The 16,362-nt window shown below is 31.1% G+C and overlaps 1 protein-coding gene across 1 annotated transcript; it reads right to left on the bottom strand.

Annotated features, from left to right (window-relative positions):
- Nucleotides 1-6,193: 6,193 nt before the first annotated feature.
- Nucleotides 6,194-8,944, bottom strand: LOC148770449 (uncharacterized). Its single transcript, XM_088818313.1, has 5 exons — nt 8,599-8,944; nt 7,849-8,410; nt 7,264-7,718; nt 6,674-6,949; nt 6,194-6,528 (listed from the first exon to the last, which is right to left on the bottom strand). The coding sequence occupies exons 1-5, from the start codon at nt 8,942-8,944 to the stop codon at nt 6,194-6,196; spliced, it is 1,974 nt and encodes a 657-aa protein (XP_088674439.1).
- Nucleotides 8,945-16,362: the final 7,418 nt, after the last annotated feature.

Here is a 16,362-nt window from a genome sequence, read left to right as displayed (position 1 = left end):
GGTCTTTTCCTCCATATTAATCATCGATCATTTTATTTTTTGAAAAACTCATCATCGATTCGTAACTCTCTTTGTGGCAAACTTTTTTGGTGCAAGAAATCATCCTGTGATTCTTTTGTTCGATCTTTTCCTCCAATATTAATCATCGATCATTTGTTTAGAAAAATCATCATCCATTGTTAACTCCTTTTCTTGCAAACTTATTTGGGTAATAAATCAGCATGTGATTTTTCTGTTAGGCATTTGACATTCCTTGTAAGAGAATGGTCAGTCAATCTACTCTTGTATGCATACGAAAAACAAAAATCCAATTGTGGGTGTCGCCAGTCAAGGTGTTTGATAAAATTACTCTATAATTAAAAGTTTCTTTGTTACCACTATTGTTGGGTTATGGAGATGTTATTTAATACTTTTTTTTAAGCAGAAATAATATTAGATACTTGATAGAATTTTGTGTTCTACAGTTCTAGCACTTCTGCCAAATTCTTGAGTCAATGCAAATATTAGAGCTGTCTATATTGCTTAATGGTTTTGCAACAGATATCGTTTGAGTAACTATTTCATCGAGGATACTGTGATAGAGTTGAGGAAATAATTGCCTCGAGTGTTCTGACAATTTGTTCTGAACTTGTTCGAGAATACTTAATCAGGGATTTCTCTTCTTCTTTACAAGAGTAATCTTGTGGTTGCTGACAGCATGTCACTTGTCAAGCTCTGAAGTTGTTTAAAGAATGAGTTTGTGGAGAAAATTCAATGAATAATGAAGTTTTTGATGGATAAATGCTTGTTGAAGAGGATAAGAAGTTTGAAGGGACTGATAACAAGGCCATGGCGATGGGGTTCTAAAGTATTGATACTACCATGGCAAAAACCAGAGAGAAATATGGAGTGAAAATTCAGAGGGGATTTCAGTTAAATCAATGTCCTCTGTTTTCATAATCTTACGACTCTTTTCTTGATGGGGATACAATTTGTTACAAAAGAATAGAAGGATAACATATTGTTATATACTGTGTTAAAACTTGGTTAAAGATGAATTTTCCTTATTCTTTCAAGTTTTACAAGTATGATGAGTTATAGTCAAAGTGTTCCATTCTTTTTTTTTGATGAATAAGAAATGCATTAATCAATCAAAAAAGTGTACAAAGAGGAATCAACAATAGGATGCCCACCATCACAAAAACAGACAATAGGAATAATATTGAGAGGGACATGCCCATCCCAATTTGAAACACGGGCCCATTGGACCAGATGGTGGGCTGCAAAATTAAAATTACGAGAAATGAAAAAAAATCTCCATTTTGGCCATCTCCCCCAAAATCTCTTAATCTCATCAATCAGCACTTTAACCCCCCAGAATACAATATCATCAGAGCAATGGAGGAGCCAAATAGCAATGAGACTGTCAGATTCAATGATTGAGCAGTTTGCTTGGGCAAAATCAAGAATCTTGCAGGCTTCAAGGATGGCCATACATTCAGCCATAAGAGCATCAGAACAAAGGTGTTTCTTGGTGTTGGCAAAAATGATCGAGCCATTCTCATTCCTGATAATGCAGCTGGAAAAGGAGAGATCTTTGTGAAATGAGGCATCAGTAGTGATCTTAATCCAATCTTTAGGGGGTTTTTGCCAGACTTGAGCATGCATTGATTTTGCTTGGATATGCATCTTCTGTTGACAAGTCCAGTGCTCCTTGGAGCTTTTCACCACAGTCTTAAGAATTTCCTGCAAGGTAAGAGAAATAGAACCATGAGCCACTTTATTCCTATTCATCCAAATTGTGTCAAAAAGAACAGCTGTGAAGATGATGAATTCCTCCCTCAGTGCTTGGGAAGGGAAAAGAGAATTTTTCTTGTCAAAAAGCAGAGCAAGCCACCTACTGACTGGTTCATTTCTAAAAGGATCAATTCTCAAGTTCCATTTAGAGATGAACCAGACTTGTTGGATAAGAGGGCAGTTGAGAAAAATATGGTCCACATTTTCAACAGCTGAATTACAGAAAAAACATTCCAAGTTGGGAATAGGGAAAAGTTTGTTGAGCCTGCAGTGAGTAGGAAGAAGATCCAGGATAATCTTCCAAAAAAATAATTTGTGCATGTTATGAATTCTGAGATTCCACAGTTTAGTCCAAGGAAAAGAAGAGCTGCAAGAGTGCATATCTTACTGACCAAAAGTCAAAGTGTTCCATTCAAATGAAGATAAAAGCTTTGTATGAGAGAAGTCAGAGCTTTTAGTCATTTGTCATTTTTTTCACAAAATTCTCTTTATCTGGTTTTTGTTTTTGTTTTGTTTTTTTTTTCTTTTTTGATGAAAAAATGAATTCAAACCCAGCACTATAAGACTATTGGGAATAGCCATAACAACCATCATAAAAAAGAGTCAACTACATGATGATGAGTATAAATATTAAAAACAATTACTGGGACTAAGAGTTGTTGATTACATCCATTTGTACTATATATATCACTCATCATCCATGCAATTATAAATTCACAGCTTCTCATCATGACTCCGATTATTATTCGAGCCAGTCATATTGTCTTTAATATCGAGTGACTTATCCTTGGCCGCTTCAAGGTTTTCGAAGATAGTGTCTTTTGCCGACTCATAAGTCTGCCCAGCTTTGTCATTAGCACCTTCACAACTTTAAATGACATTTCCTGCATTTATATGAACTGTTAATTTACAAATTCAATCAAAATTTAATGATGATGTATGAAATAAAAATGACAGAGAAACATCTTTTAGAAAGAAAAAAAAAAAAAACAGATGTTCAACTTGCTTTGCCAAAGTCACGATTACACAGCTTCAAGTCATACTAATAAGTCTGTTCATATGTAACGTACAAAAAAGATTAAGTTTGAGTAAACTGCACACAGTAAGTCGGTAACCATATATGCAGTCTGACCAAGTAATTCATACCCTTAAGCGGTTCCCGTATTTGCAGCTGAAAAATTCCTTTCTAGGACAAGAGGACAAAACTTGTAGAAGATCACTGATGCTGAAAAACTGAAACCAATAACTAATTTAGAAACTCGCATGTGTGCCACTAGAAGAATGGCGATACATTTTCACGTATCATATCACCTCTAGCGCAGCTAGGAATTTATGCAAAGATGTATAAGAAAAATTTACAAACCTAAAGAAGCGTTAAGGTAGGCTCGACTAACCGATGTGAAAACATCCCATAAATCAACTGGTACCATACGACTAAGAAATTGAAAAAACAAAATGAACATAGAACATATCAATAACCTTGTTGTTGTTGCTATCATTAAAATTCCCGAATCATTATAATGGGCAAAGCTAGGCTCGGTTTAAAAGGCAATGAATTTTGGTTGTACTTCCCCCCTTATGGACCTCATTTGCTCTGAGACATATATTCGAACACTTTGACTACCGATATTTCAAAATTCAACCAGTATCAGAACAACTCAAAGTCCTACGAGATGATTCATTATTTTTAAGTTCATATAACCTAGGAAGTATACCTGAATCCGCCCGCCATTGTAGGGTTCCCTCGATGTTTTCTTTGGAATCTTTCAAACTAGTAGTTACAAGTGAAGAAGACCCGACTGCCCCATGGATAGTGGGAGGGGAATCCCTAAATCTCACCTTGAATATACAAAATCGCGAGAACACGACCCTAAATTAAACCATATTCCCGACAATTCCAACTTTCTTGGTTCTCTTGGCCATCGAAAAAAAGATTCAGAGGGCCGGCGAGACTATGAAACAGCGAAGAAACCTTCGATTTTGCTTAATTTCGATTTTTGGGAAGATCAATTAATTGATTATGATTATTATAATATTTTTTAATGGGGATTTTAATTAATTCATTTGAATATAGAAGGCTAATTAAGTAATTTATATAAAGTACAATGTGTGTACAAGGGGGTACGGTGTGTTTTTACTGGGTCGTACATTAATTTTCAAATCTTTAGTATCGTACTAGGTTGTACATAAAATTGATGGTTGAGATTCAATTTTAATTATTTTATACGCACCAGATTAAATATTTTACGGTCCGAGAAGTACAACCCTCTCGGACCCTAGACAACCCCTACTTTCCTTATCTATTTAGGAAAAATATCTTTGAGTCTTCTCCTTCTAACGACTCTCGTTAAGCTCACCACCTACCCCGTTTGTCGATTTGTCTCTGGCATGTTCGGATGGGCTGACGAGCTTGTTAACCGCAAGCTTCTAAAAAGACCTTGTCTTTGACGTGTATTGGGTCGATGGGCCCAATAAATCTTTTTCGGCCCATATTTTTTGTTCTTATCCTATTTAATAAGCCGAATATGGGAAATTTGGCCAAACTTGCTAAACTAATCCCCATCAGGGTTCAATATGATTTTTTTAATTTATTTGAGGATTTTTTTTTTTATATATTTGAGGATTTTTTTTTCTTTAAATGTTTGGGTGACTATTTATGAAACTATTGACCCAAGTAAAATATTTTCATCCCTTATTTTATTTATATATCAGCAACATATGTGTTAGTAACATTGTTAAATATGTGTAGATTTATTCAGGTTAGCTGTGAGTTTCTCCATTATTAAAAAAAGAAAAAAATATATAATTCATTATCCAAAAAAAGAAAAAAAATTGGGCCCAAATATTGTTTTGTTGATACCGTTGACTTTTTAGTCTCTTGTGTCTTAATAAGATTTGGGCCTTCACTTCTCATTGGCCCTTAATATGTTGGGCTATTTATCAATGAAATCAGATGGACCAATTTGAAATTTATGTTTTTGTACAAACTAGTAACTCACCCGTGCGATGCACGGGGATAAATTAAAAACATTAAAATGAGTTAATGTATAAAATTAACGAAGAAAAATTATGTCGAGAATGCTAAGAATACAACCGAACAAAAAAAATAAAAATTCGTATCTTAATCAATCAATAAAACATCTGCATATAGAATAAACTGACAACATTCTAAAAACCATACACGTTAAAATGTAGCAAGTAACTCCCATACTGAAATCAAAGCATCGCACCAGTCTTGCACATGAATCTGATTGTTGTTAAAGGAGACAATGAAACTACAATCAGATATACGATAGGAGAACAAATAACTTGTTATTTTTCCACATTTTCAATATATAAGTTAAAGACGTTACGTAGATAACGAATACTTATATATATATATATATATATATATATATATATATATATATATATATATATATATATATATATATATATATATATATATATATATATATATATATATGAGCATATTGAAAAAAACAAAGTTAAACATAAATAAAACTAATATATGTGTTTGCCAATGTGTACCTTTATATTCTTTCGAATACTTCTTTGTACACGAAGTTGCTAGTAACACTGTACAACTTACCGGATTCGCCCTTTATTAAAATCTTTATTCCAGATCTACTCTACACCCGAGACAACGCTACGTACAATTGACCGTGACTGAAAACAGGCCTTGGAAGGTACAATCCAACGTGCGAGAGAGTTTACCCTTGACTTTTGTTGATTGTCATGGCAAATGATATAATCACCGGATACTGACGTCTTCGAAATATAACTGGCAATGTGGAATTCGAAGGTATCAAAGTCATCCGAGGAATAAATACCATGTCGCCAACATTCTTACCGGATAATACTTTGCAACTAATTACATGCATGCCCAGTCTTTCAACTTGGAGACGAGTTCCATTGCGCAAACCTCTTGCTTGATCGATATTTCTAATGAGCATGGCGGGAACTTCTTTCTTTAATTTTAGCTCATGCGGCGGCAGACCAGAGCACGATATTGTATTGAGAAATTCGGTGGAATAAATTTATGCATTAATCTCGGAACCTGCTTCGTCCATGCACAGACTGTCAGAGCTCAGGTAAACCTTTTCCTCTTCTTCAATAAGTGACGACAGATAATCGTTCACATATATAACACTCTCATTTGTAGGCCCCAGAATGGCCCTCCCTTGAAAGAAATGAGGATTGGCAATGTTATTCAACAAATCCGGATACAAACTGCTGTAGCTCTGAAAAAGCATCCTCTGATTCTCGAATCAGCATGTCCTCAGGAATTTCAATCGAGACCTGGCCATCATTGCAGTCTCCAGCTTTTCCGTTTCCAATTCTCAGAATCCATTCTGCAAATTCCCTTACTTCATCTTCGTTAGATGAATATGCATTCAACTGAAGCCTCATGTTTTTATGCAACCTCATGACATAACATTCTCTCCACAATGGTGATGAATTGATCGTAGCATGTACGATGTCTTGCCTCGATGCTTTTAAGTACAACAGGTAATATCTGTCTAAAGTCACCACCAAGTACGATAACCTTACCGCCAAAAGGTTTTTCAGAATTCAAAATCGATCGTATGGTTCTGTCTAATGCTTCAAAACAAAACCTATGCATCATCGGGGCCTCATCCCATGTAATAAGCTTTGCTTCAATCAAGAGCTCTGCTTGAGGACTTTGTTGTTTGATGCTGCAAGTGGAGCTCTCATGCACAATTATCGGGAGTTCAAATCTAGAATGTGCTGTTCTACCACCCGGAAGGAGCAATGAAGCAATACCGCTCGAGGCAACATTAATGACAATGCCCTTCTCAGAACGAACAGCGGCGGAAGTGTGTTCCAAATAAATGTCTTCCCGGTGCCCCCATGGTCGTACAGGAAAACATACCTCCACTGTTCTCCGACACTGCATTCAAGATCGTGTCGTAAACTTTTTTGTGGTCAGGTGTTATAGACGATAATAACTTTTGAAGTTCGACACGCATTTCAGAGACGTCGTAATCCAATTCATCCAGTATTAACCTATTATCTGTGTCGTCTAGCGCTGTATGTATCGGTACAGACATAGATGCATAATTACGTAAACTCTTACCATTGCTCTGCAGTATTTTCTCAATCTCAATGAGGGCGTAATTCTTTAAGTCATCCTCTGATAAGGTTAACGCTGCACAAATTATAAAGATTGATATGTGATACCAAAATAATTAAGCATACAAATAATAATTATATCGGTACGATAATTATCGTATATGGAGTATGGTTTTTAAATTAGATATATACCTGGTTTATTATGACGCTTTTGGTCTGTAATTCATGTCATCAGATAACTCCGACCAATATTTCTCCCATACATACTCAGGCATGCTCAAATTATTTGCCAATAACAGAATAGCGAACAGTAATCTTGTGCATTATGCGCTCGCCCATCTGCTTACTTCCTTTATGCCGTCAATGTACTCTTTGTCATCCTCAACAAACCTAATACGTAGCATGCGTCCCTAAAGGTATCATAGACCTTTATATTCACGCTTCTGAGTTCTTCATAGCTTGTGCAACCAGCTTGAACATTAAGCAACAACCTCAGATAGTAGTCTTCTCCCTTCACTGGGGGAACATTATTAAGTCTTCCGATTGAAAAACCTTTTTTTCGTGGCTCCCATGACATAGACTCGTTTGAGTAAACAAAGTGCTGTGGGAAATCCGCATACTTGATTTTTCTGGCTTCCGGAAACCGCTTGTTTGCCTCAAACCAAGCTAAGAACATACTTTGTTTGGCAGACGGTCTATTGACTACGTTATGCACATGTTGATTTTCGTGATACACAACCATTTGACAATCAGGTAGGTGGAAGCTCAAACGAATCACGGAGGGGTCTCTGTAACGAATATCAAACCCAAACAACCTCCAATTGGCCTCGCATGCAGATAAGTACCTGCAAAAATCGGTTAAAAATATATAACAAAATCCAATAAATACACGTTGAAGTAAATAAATTGTGGAAATAAACGAATATATACACGAATGAACATTAAGATAAGTAACAACATAAGTCGGAAATATACCTGCAGTCGTAGTACATCTTTATCTCATCGCGTATTTGTTCACCGTCATTGGTATTACGTGACTGATAAAAGGCAGTTGTAACTCGATCATTGCCCTTGTTGACATATTTGAAAAGATACTTTATCAATTTGTTATGGTTACAGAGCTCAATGTTGAAGTGAGCTCTGTATTTGAACAGTAGAGCACGGTTGTAAGGAACGACATACCCATTGTCCAATATTGTTTTCTTTTTCGTTACTGTCTGGCCGTCTTCCATTCTTCTATATGAATGGTATCCTTCATCGTCAGCCTCAGTACGTTGCACAAATCTCTTTGGAAAGCGCTTGGTGCAAATACCATCCTTCATGCAGGGAGAATTCATGTTCGCATGCCCGCACGATCCGTGGATCATGTAATTTTTTACCAACTTATACATTTTCCGGTCGCAAGTCTTATCGGGTATTTCGGCACATATTATTCGATCAATATCTTCCGAACATTTTGGCTTATCTTCATTATGCAACCAACGAAGGATGTGCGCATGTGGCAAACCACTTTTTTGGAACTCAATGGTGCAGACGTCTGCATATTGAAATGAAATAATATATTAAAAATAAAAAAGTTTGATAGGAACAATTATATATTTTATAGAAATTTAATAATTTTATACATTCATGTCATATGATGTTTTAAATAATTATTTGAGAATGTGGTACTTATATGATCTATCCGTCCGAAAATATGCCCTTTTTTGAAATCTGAGATCAGACTGTCCAGTTTCATCTTGAACACGCGACAAAGAATATCAGGTCGATCTTCGGGACGCAGATTCGTATCTTTCAACACCCTTTGTATTTCTGGCCACTTGGGATTGCATGTTATTGTTATAAAAAGCGATGGAAATCCAATCCAATTGCATATCTGGAGGGCGTCCATGAAGTTGTTAAACATATATCTGGGACCGTTTGTAAATGTCGATGGAAGAACTATGCGCATTCCAGCAGACGTGCCTTCACCGTCACCCTTGACAATCATTTCCTGAAGTCCCTTATACATGTCAACCCTAAGCTTGTCCTGATTAAATCTAATGAAATTCAGTCGTTGAGATTCTATCATTGTAAAACCATCAACTTGAAACTGTTGATATAGTTTTTTCGAGTTCAGCAATACTTGACTCTCTCCATTCCTTTTTTGCATCTTGTATGCAAACCATTCTCTCATGCTCACGCATCTTCGTTTCCGGCTACTATTTGATGAAGACTCTCTCAAAGGAATATCATCTCTATACCCATCTTCACCGTAAGGAAAAATCAAGAGGTACTGTAACGGTAGATAAAGAGGGTGTAGTTCACTAATGCGCTGAAGCCTCTTATACTGCGTTTCGACCACAATGTCCCACCCTCCTGGTTATCGAAGTCGCCAACAATGAGCGCTGCAATTTCACTGACATTTGGTAGATTATATGTTCGACCATAAGTACTTCGGCTCTTAACCAGTCTTAATTTTACACCTCTATTTCCATCTGTAGCAATACGATCGCGTGCAGCTCTGTATGACCTAGCAAGTACGTTCGATACATCAATCATATCTTTTATCAAAGACATTATTGACGGATCTAAATTATTAGAATTGTTTCCAGATCTGAAATACAACAGAGTAATAATTAGTGGCCATTATAACAAATGATGAATCTGAAATATATATATTAAAAGATATGCATTTTTTACCTTACAGCAGCAATTCGATTTTGAACTTCATTCTCTGTGTCGAATATATAAAGTTGTGCAAACTTCGGCGTTGTACCCTCCTCAGGTAATAAACTACCCAACAAATGATAATTTTGACCGTGTAGAACAAAAGTGTACGGACCGGGACTGTTGTTGACAGTTGTCTGTATTTTGCCCCCCAGAGAGGTGAAAGAAAACATCACATTGTACGATCTTATATTATCTTGGAAGTTCCTGCTGCGTCTATCCCTACCGAATAAGAGACTTGATAGTATAGTTGGAGAATCCTTCAATTTGGGCAGCTGGACTTTACCGTTCATGCAACATAGTGAAAATTTTGGCGATTTTGTTTCACAGTGGCTGGCAAGTCTCTCGCCGTACCACATCATCGCACCACATGATTGACAAACGCAACTTTGATCACCAAGATCGTCGTAATCTATGAAAATTTATCAATGTATAAAAATAAGTAACATAATTTATGAACGAAAGACTAATGTGGAAAAAAATATTTGAATTAAAAAACAAAACTGCATACCGTCATAATCAGTAGAATCATCGCTGTTGTCATCATTTGAAAAATATTCCGAATCTACAAAAACAAAAACATTATGACAACGACAATTTTAATTCCCATATAGACTTATTACTAAACAATGGTTGATAGATAGTATTGACAAATTATAATTATATATTTATCTCCACTATCTGAACTAATATCTTGTATTGTACTTAAAGCCTCGTCAGTTAACATAGTTGGTGCAGATTCCAACACCAAACCACGGGCCACATAACTTATAATTTTCTGACTCTTTGATACCCTCTTTCCAATGCAGATAATTTGTGACGTACGTTGTAGTTTGAATTAAGTGTCTCTTCATATATAACCACTCCACTAACCTATCATTATTTGACACGTGGCATTTAAAAATATAATTATTAATATATTTAAAATTTGATAATCTATTTGATACTTGTGGTTGGAGTGAATTTTTTTTCTAAAAGTATCAAAGTATTATATCAATTATCAAATGAATATTTAATGCTCCATTTTGATATCTCCCATTGGAGTTGCTCTAAGACTAATATCAATATTAATACCAATATCAATACCAATACTAAAACCAACACTAATATTGATATCAATACCAATACCAATGCCAATACCAATACCAAAACCAATACCAATATCAATATCAATACCAATACCAATATCAATACCAATACCAATACCTACTCAAGCAAGGATAACCTAAATAGTATAATTAAAATATTATTAATATTATATCTATCTAAATGATAGACCGTGGTTCATTATTTAATTAAATGAATTTGACAGAATTTTTTCAATATCCGAGAAAATATCAATATATATATATATACATATATATATACATACATATATATATATATATATATATATATATATATATATATATATATATACTCTTACATGTTACATTATATTTTATAAATATTTTCACTATATAACTATTTATGAATATATATGATAATAAAAATAAAACTTTGTATATTTACATATTTAAACTTTTACAATTTTTTTTACTAATTTATCAAAAGCAAATTGTCAAGAAAAGGAATTCAATTTATGATATTGTATACATAGCAATTTAAATGTTATTTCACTAATGTAGAGAACTCTAAGATTAAGCAAAAAAAAACTTAAAAATTTTATTACTTAAATTTATAGCATATTTAAATATGTTAGTACAATTAAATATTTTAGTAACTATAATGCAAAAAAGTAACTATTTTTCATCTATAGGAATTGTGGAAATAGTAAGTACGAATATATATTTAATAACTTTCAGATATGTGAGGTCCATAATAGTAAAATATTTTGTAATATATCACCACATGCATGTATAATAATAACCCATAGAAATATCTATATGTTTACCAAATATTTTGTAACTTATAAATTAATCAGACATAACAATTCAAATATTTCATATACATAGTCGTAATAACTCATTTAAATGTTTTTTTTTAGAAACTCATTTAAATGTTATTAAAGTATTTAAAAGTTCTAATAAATCGACGTCATGTCAAATTATGTTTTATATTTATTTTGATTATATCTATTGTAAGAATTAGTTACACATGTAAGATAAATTATATCAAAATTGACAATTAATATATGAAACTAAATCTAGCAAAAAAAATAAAAAAAAAAATACCACCTATTTGTAGCTGGGGTTCTAATTTTTTTAGTAAGTAATATTAATGTAGGTAACCAAACTAAATAGGATATTTTACATAGTACCTCGAATTGCCCATTAGTAAATATTTTGTTATATTATATACGAATATTGTATATTAATAATATGATTAATATTGAAATATATTTTAATAAGGTAAAGTATGATATACTATTTTAAAAGTTATTTAAAGATATTTTTTTTATTATATATATACATAAAAATATATTTCTACCAATATGTTTGATAATTTAAGACATTTAAGGTTATGTGAACTGTTCAAATATATCAGCACACTAATAGTTCTAAAAGCTCACTTATACATTTAAATTAATAATTAAAGATTTTACAAAATTATAATCACCAAAACAAACAGTTTCATTTATAGATAATACAAAATATTTATTTGTTTCGAAATTTTCTAAGAACTTATGGATTAGAAAAATAAAATAAATATTTCACGTAAGAAATTAAAAAAAAAAAATTATTTTCGTTACACTAAGTACTAAATTATTGTAAAAAGTCCAGATGAATAACCAAAATAAAATTTTACTCAACATGAATCATAATGATTAAGAAAACAACATAGATATTTTAAAAAAAAATGAAAATCAACATTAAAGAAATGAAAATCAGCAACTAAATGCAATCAAATCATATACAGTAGAACCTCGATAAATTAATACCGGATAAATTAATAACCTCGCTTAAATAATAATTTTTTCCGGTCCCGACTCGGGGACAACGTGCTAAATTAATAATTCGCTAAATTTATAAGATAATACATATTCGGAAATTTTAAGAAGCCCCATATAATATATAAATTAATAATGCATAAAAAAATTCTTAAATTACATGGTACAATGCATATTTTATAGATCTATGAAGACATAACATAATATAATTTAATTCTCACTTGTTTCTTGTAGAAGTTCACATTACCATCAATCTCGTCCCTCACTTTTCTTAACATGGTTAGAACTTTCGGTATAGTTTTCTTATAACTCAACATAAATCGTTCTATACCATTACTGTTTTAAGAGCTTGCATTCGTGAAACGGGCTCTATAGTGCATTGAACGAATGGTACAATGAATAATATATATATATATATATATATATATATATATATATATATATATATATATATATATATATATATATATATATATAATCCTAAGGTTTTAGATTATATAAGTTCAATCTGTGTGTATATATATACACGTATATATCATAAAAACTTATTCGTAAAAAAATATTCATAATTCCACATTATTTAATAATTTTTGGAATAATGTTGAATTTTGGAATAATTTTGGCAGTAACTTATGGGTGACGTAATTTTGGAATTTGTTTTAATATATTTAGTATTTTATTTAATTAATATATTTAATAGGGGTAATATAATTAAGTACTGTATGGTACACATTATTAAATACTATTTTTTAAATAACTCGGGTTAATTTGTTGAATTAACCACCGCTTACTTCTACGTCAAGTTTTCTTGTCTTTTTTCTTAATACACATTATTTAAAACTGTATAGATGTAAATTTCGAAATCTTTTGTATTATTTAATATAAATTTTAATAAAAATAGCATGTAACTTATAGTAATTAAAAGGTAAAATGAGTCATGAACAATAAAAGAAAAAAAAACTAAAAAATATCTTTTTTTAAAAGACCATTATTATGTGCATAACAAATTGAACAAAAAACTAAAAAATGTTACGTATAAAAACATGTGACAATAGCAATTATATGCATTATTATGAGAAAGTAAAATATATATAAAAAATACTATAATCTAAATGATCCAACATATGAAAACACCACTTGCAAAACATTAAAACTTAGAGCGTTTCAATATCCGGAATGAAAAAAAAACATATTGTTCAAACTAAAATAACAAATTCCAATATCCGGAATGAAAAAAAAACATATTGTTCAAACTAAAATAACAAATCAAACTTGAAAATTAAAAAAAGAAAAATTAAGTATGAGCAATGAAACTACTCCATTTTCTCTAGCTTAATTTTTTTTATCAATTTACTGGTTGAGTGCTGCAGTGTTGGATCGTCGTCTACCTTTTCGAGAACACTATCTTCCGGTCGCTTTGACGATGGAGTAACATAAAGTACTTCACAATCATTATTCTCCGACAATGAAGAGGAATCCTAGCATAAAAGACAATGTTTTTAATAAACATATTGACTACGTATCGATTTTCTAGACCCTTTTGAATAAGGAATGAGAACATGTTTAATCTACCTTTGACGATATAATAGGACCACCATTATAATCATTTACACTTGGGGAATGTCCACCGTTGTTATGATTCTACGTAAATAAAAGACAAAAATTATATTAAATAGTGATTAAAAAAACAATAAGTAATAATGCAAATTAATCAAATGTACATACCTCATTCAATTGATAATGTTCCATAAACGCAGTAATGACAGAGTCATCAAAACAAACTTTTTTTAATACGGTATGTTGAATTTGCTGGATCGTGTACATTCAAAATACGCGTTGCAAAGAACACATTGTTTGGACTGAGCGCAAACAATTTTTTTGATCTTCATAAAGTACGAACGACTTTATTTAATGAACTGCATGAAAACAATTACAAAAAAATATTAAAATTAAAACACAAGAAAAAGAAATACAAATAGTACTAATATGTATATATAAAAATAATTATGAATATAAAACTATGCATATATACTTATAATAATCTATAAGGAATGAAAAAAAATGTAATATGAAACTGTATAATACGAACATTGTGCACTTTGTAATCGAATGGTGGTAGATAAAAATGAAATGAACATTGACGGGTTTATATAGTGTTGAAAATGAACTTAATTCTATGGAAAAATTAAAAATTCAAAAAAATTATATATTAGTAAATGAAAGCAAATCAAACAAATAAAGGAAACAACCCAAAAAATAATAAAAAAATAACTTTTGGAAAAAGATCTTGCAATATAAAAACATTAAATATGAAGATACGATTTTTATTTTTTACCATTCAATTTTGAATTAAAGAGTAAATTAAATCAATCAAAGATGATATGAAGGAATCTTGAAATATTAAAGATTCCTTTGTATTGGTGATTTGATATTTTATTTAAATTGTTAAATATATAAAATTGGGGTAATATACTGTATTTAAATTAGAAAGCTTTACAAAGTTATGGAAATATATTTATCTCACATGATAAATATATTTCGGTGGCATAGGAGTAAATTATAGATTCCTTCTTAAAATATACTGCATTTAAATTGTTAAATTTTCAAATTTCAAAATATTGCATATTTATTAAATAGTATAATTAATTTTAATTTGAAATATGGTATAATAAAAATTATATACAAAAAATAGTGTATATTTAGTAAATAGTTCAATTAAAAAATAAAACATTTTTTTTATTATTATTTTTAATGGAATGGATATTCGAATATTCTAAAATATTGAAAAAAAAAAAAACATATTCCTTTATTTTAATATTTTAGTATTTAAAAAAACATTTTTTTTTATGAAAATTGTTTGAATATTCGTAAAAAAATGAGTTTCATGAATTTTTTTTCAGTAAAAATATTTTGAAATACTGAAAATACAAATAAGATTTTTTTATTTCGAATTTATAAAATATTAACTTTGGAAATAATATATATACATGTGGTAATTATTAAATGATTGTGTAAATGTAAAATAGGAAAGAACTAAAAAACATCCATAAATAAAAATGCCACCTAATCAATTGAACAATCCACCTAATCAATTGAACTCCAACTAAGCAATTTTGACAAATGACATCATCATTTGCCACATGTCATTCATTGAGGCCATAGATCCTCTTTTTATATTATATATAGATATTAATTTTTTGGGGAATGAAAAGCTGATTTTAATTCATTCTTAAGAAAAAGTTGGAATGACTTTTTGTTCTTTCGAAAATGGTAAATTTTAAATTGGAATCCGCAGATTTTATGGGTCATACACATGGTGAATATTGTTTTAAAGTGTATACATAAATAAAATAACTACTCACTAAGTACACATAAATATGGATAGGGGTGATAAACGATTGAGGCGGACTTGTGTGCTAGATGAGCCTGCTCAAAAAAAGCTCGAACTCAATTTATTTTAGTTGTTATGACTTATGAGCTCACGAGCCGGCTTGCGAGGCGTATTCTTTTATATATATTTTATTTTTTTATTTAAATAATGTGTAATAAATATACAATATTATAGAAATAATATAAAAAAAAACATATAAAAATATATATGCTTACACAATTTATTTTTTATTTTATTTTTTTATTATAATATAAATAATTTTTAATAATAAAAAATAAATAGTTTAAAAAAATTGAGCTTGGGCTCGAGCTCGAGCAAAAAAATTAAAAAATACTCAACGAGCTCGAGCCTGCCAAAACAAGCGAGCTCGGGTCATTCACACTCCTACATATGAATGCTATTATGCGTGGTTTAATAATGACTTTTGTATTCACTCATATTATATGATACATAAGAATAATAATAATGATAGTAGTTAAAATATAACTTTTGTAATTGT

This window comes from Erythranthe guttata, chromosome 5 (genome assembly GCF_056151865.1).
Source record: "Erythranthe guttata isolate IM_541 chromosome 5, IM_541, whole genome shotgun sequence".
Lineage (NCBI taxonomy): Eukaryota > Viridiplantae > Streptophyta > Magnoliopsida > Lamiales > Phrymaceae > Erythranthe > Erythranthe guttata.
This window is presented reverse-complemented; position numbering and strand designations above follow the sequence as displayed.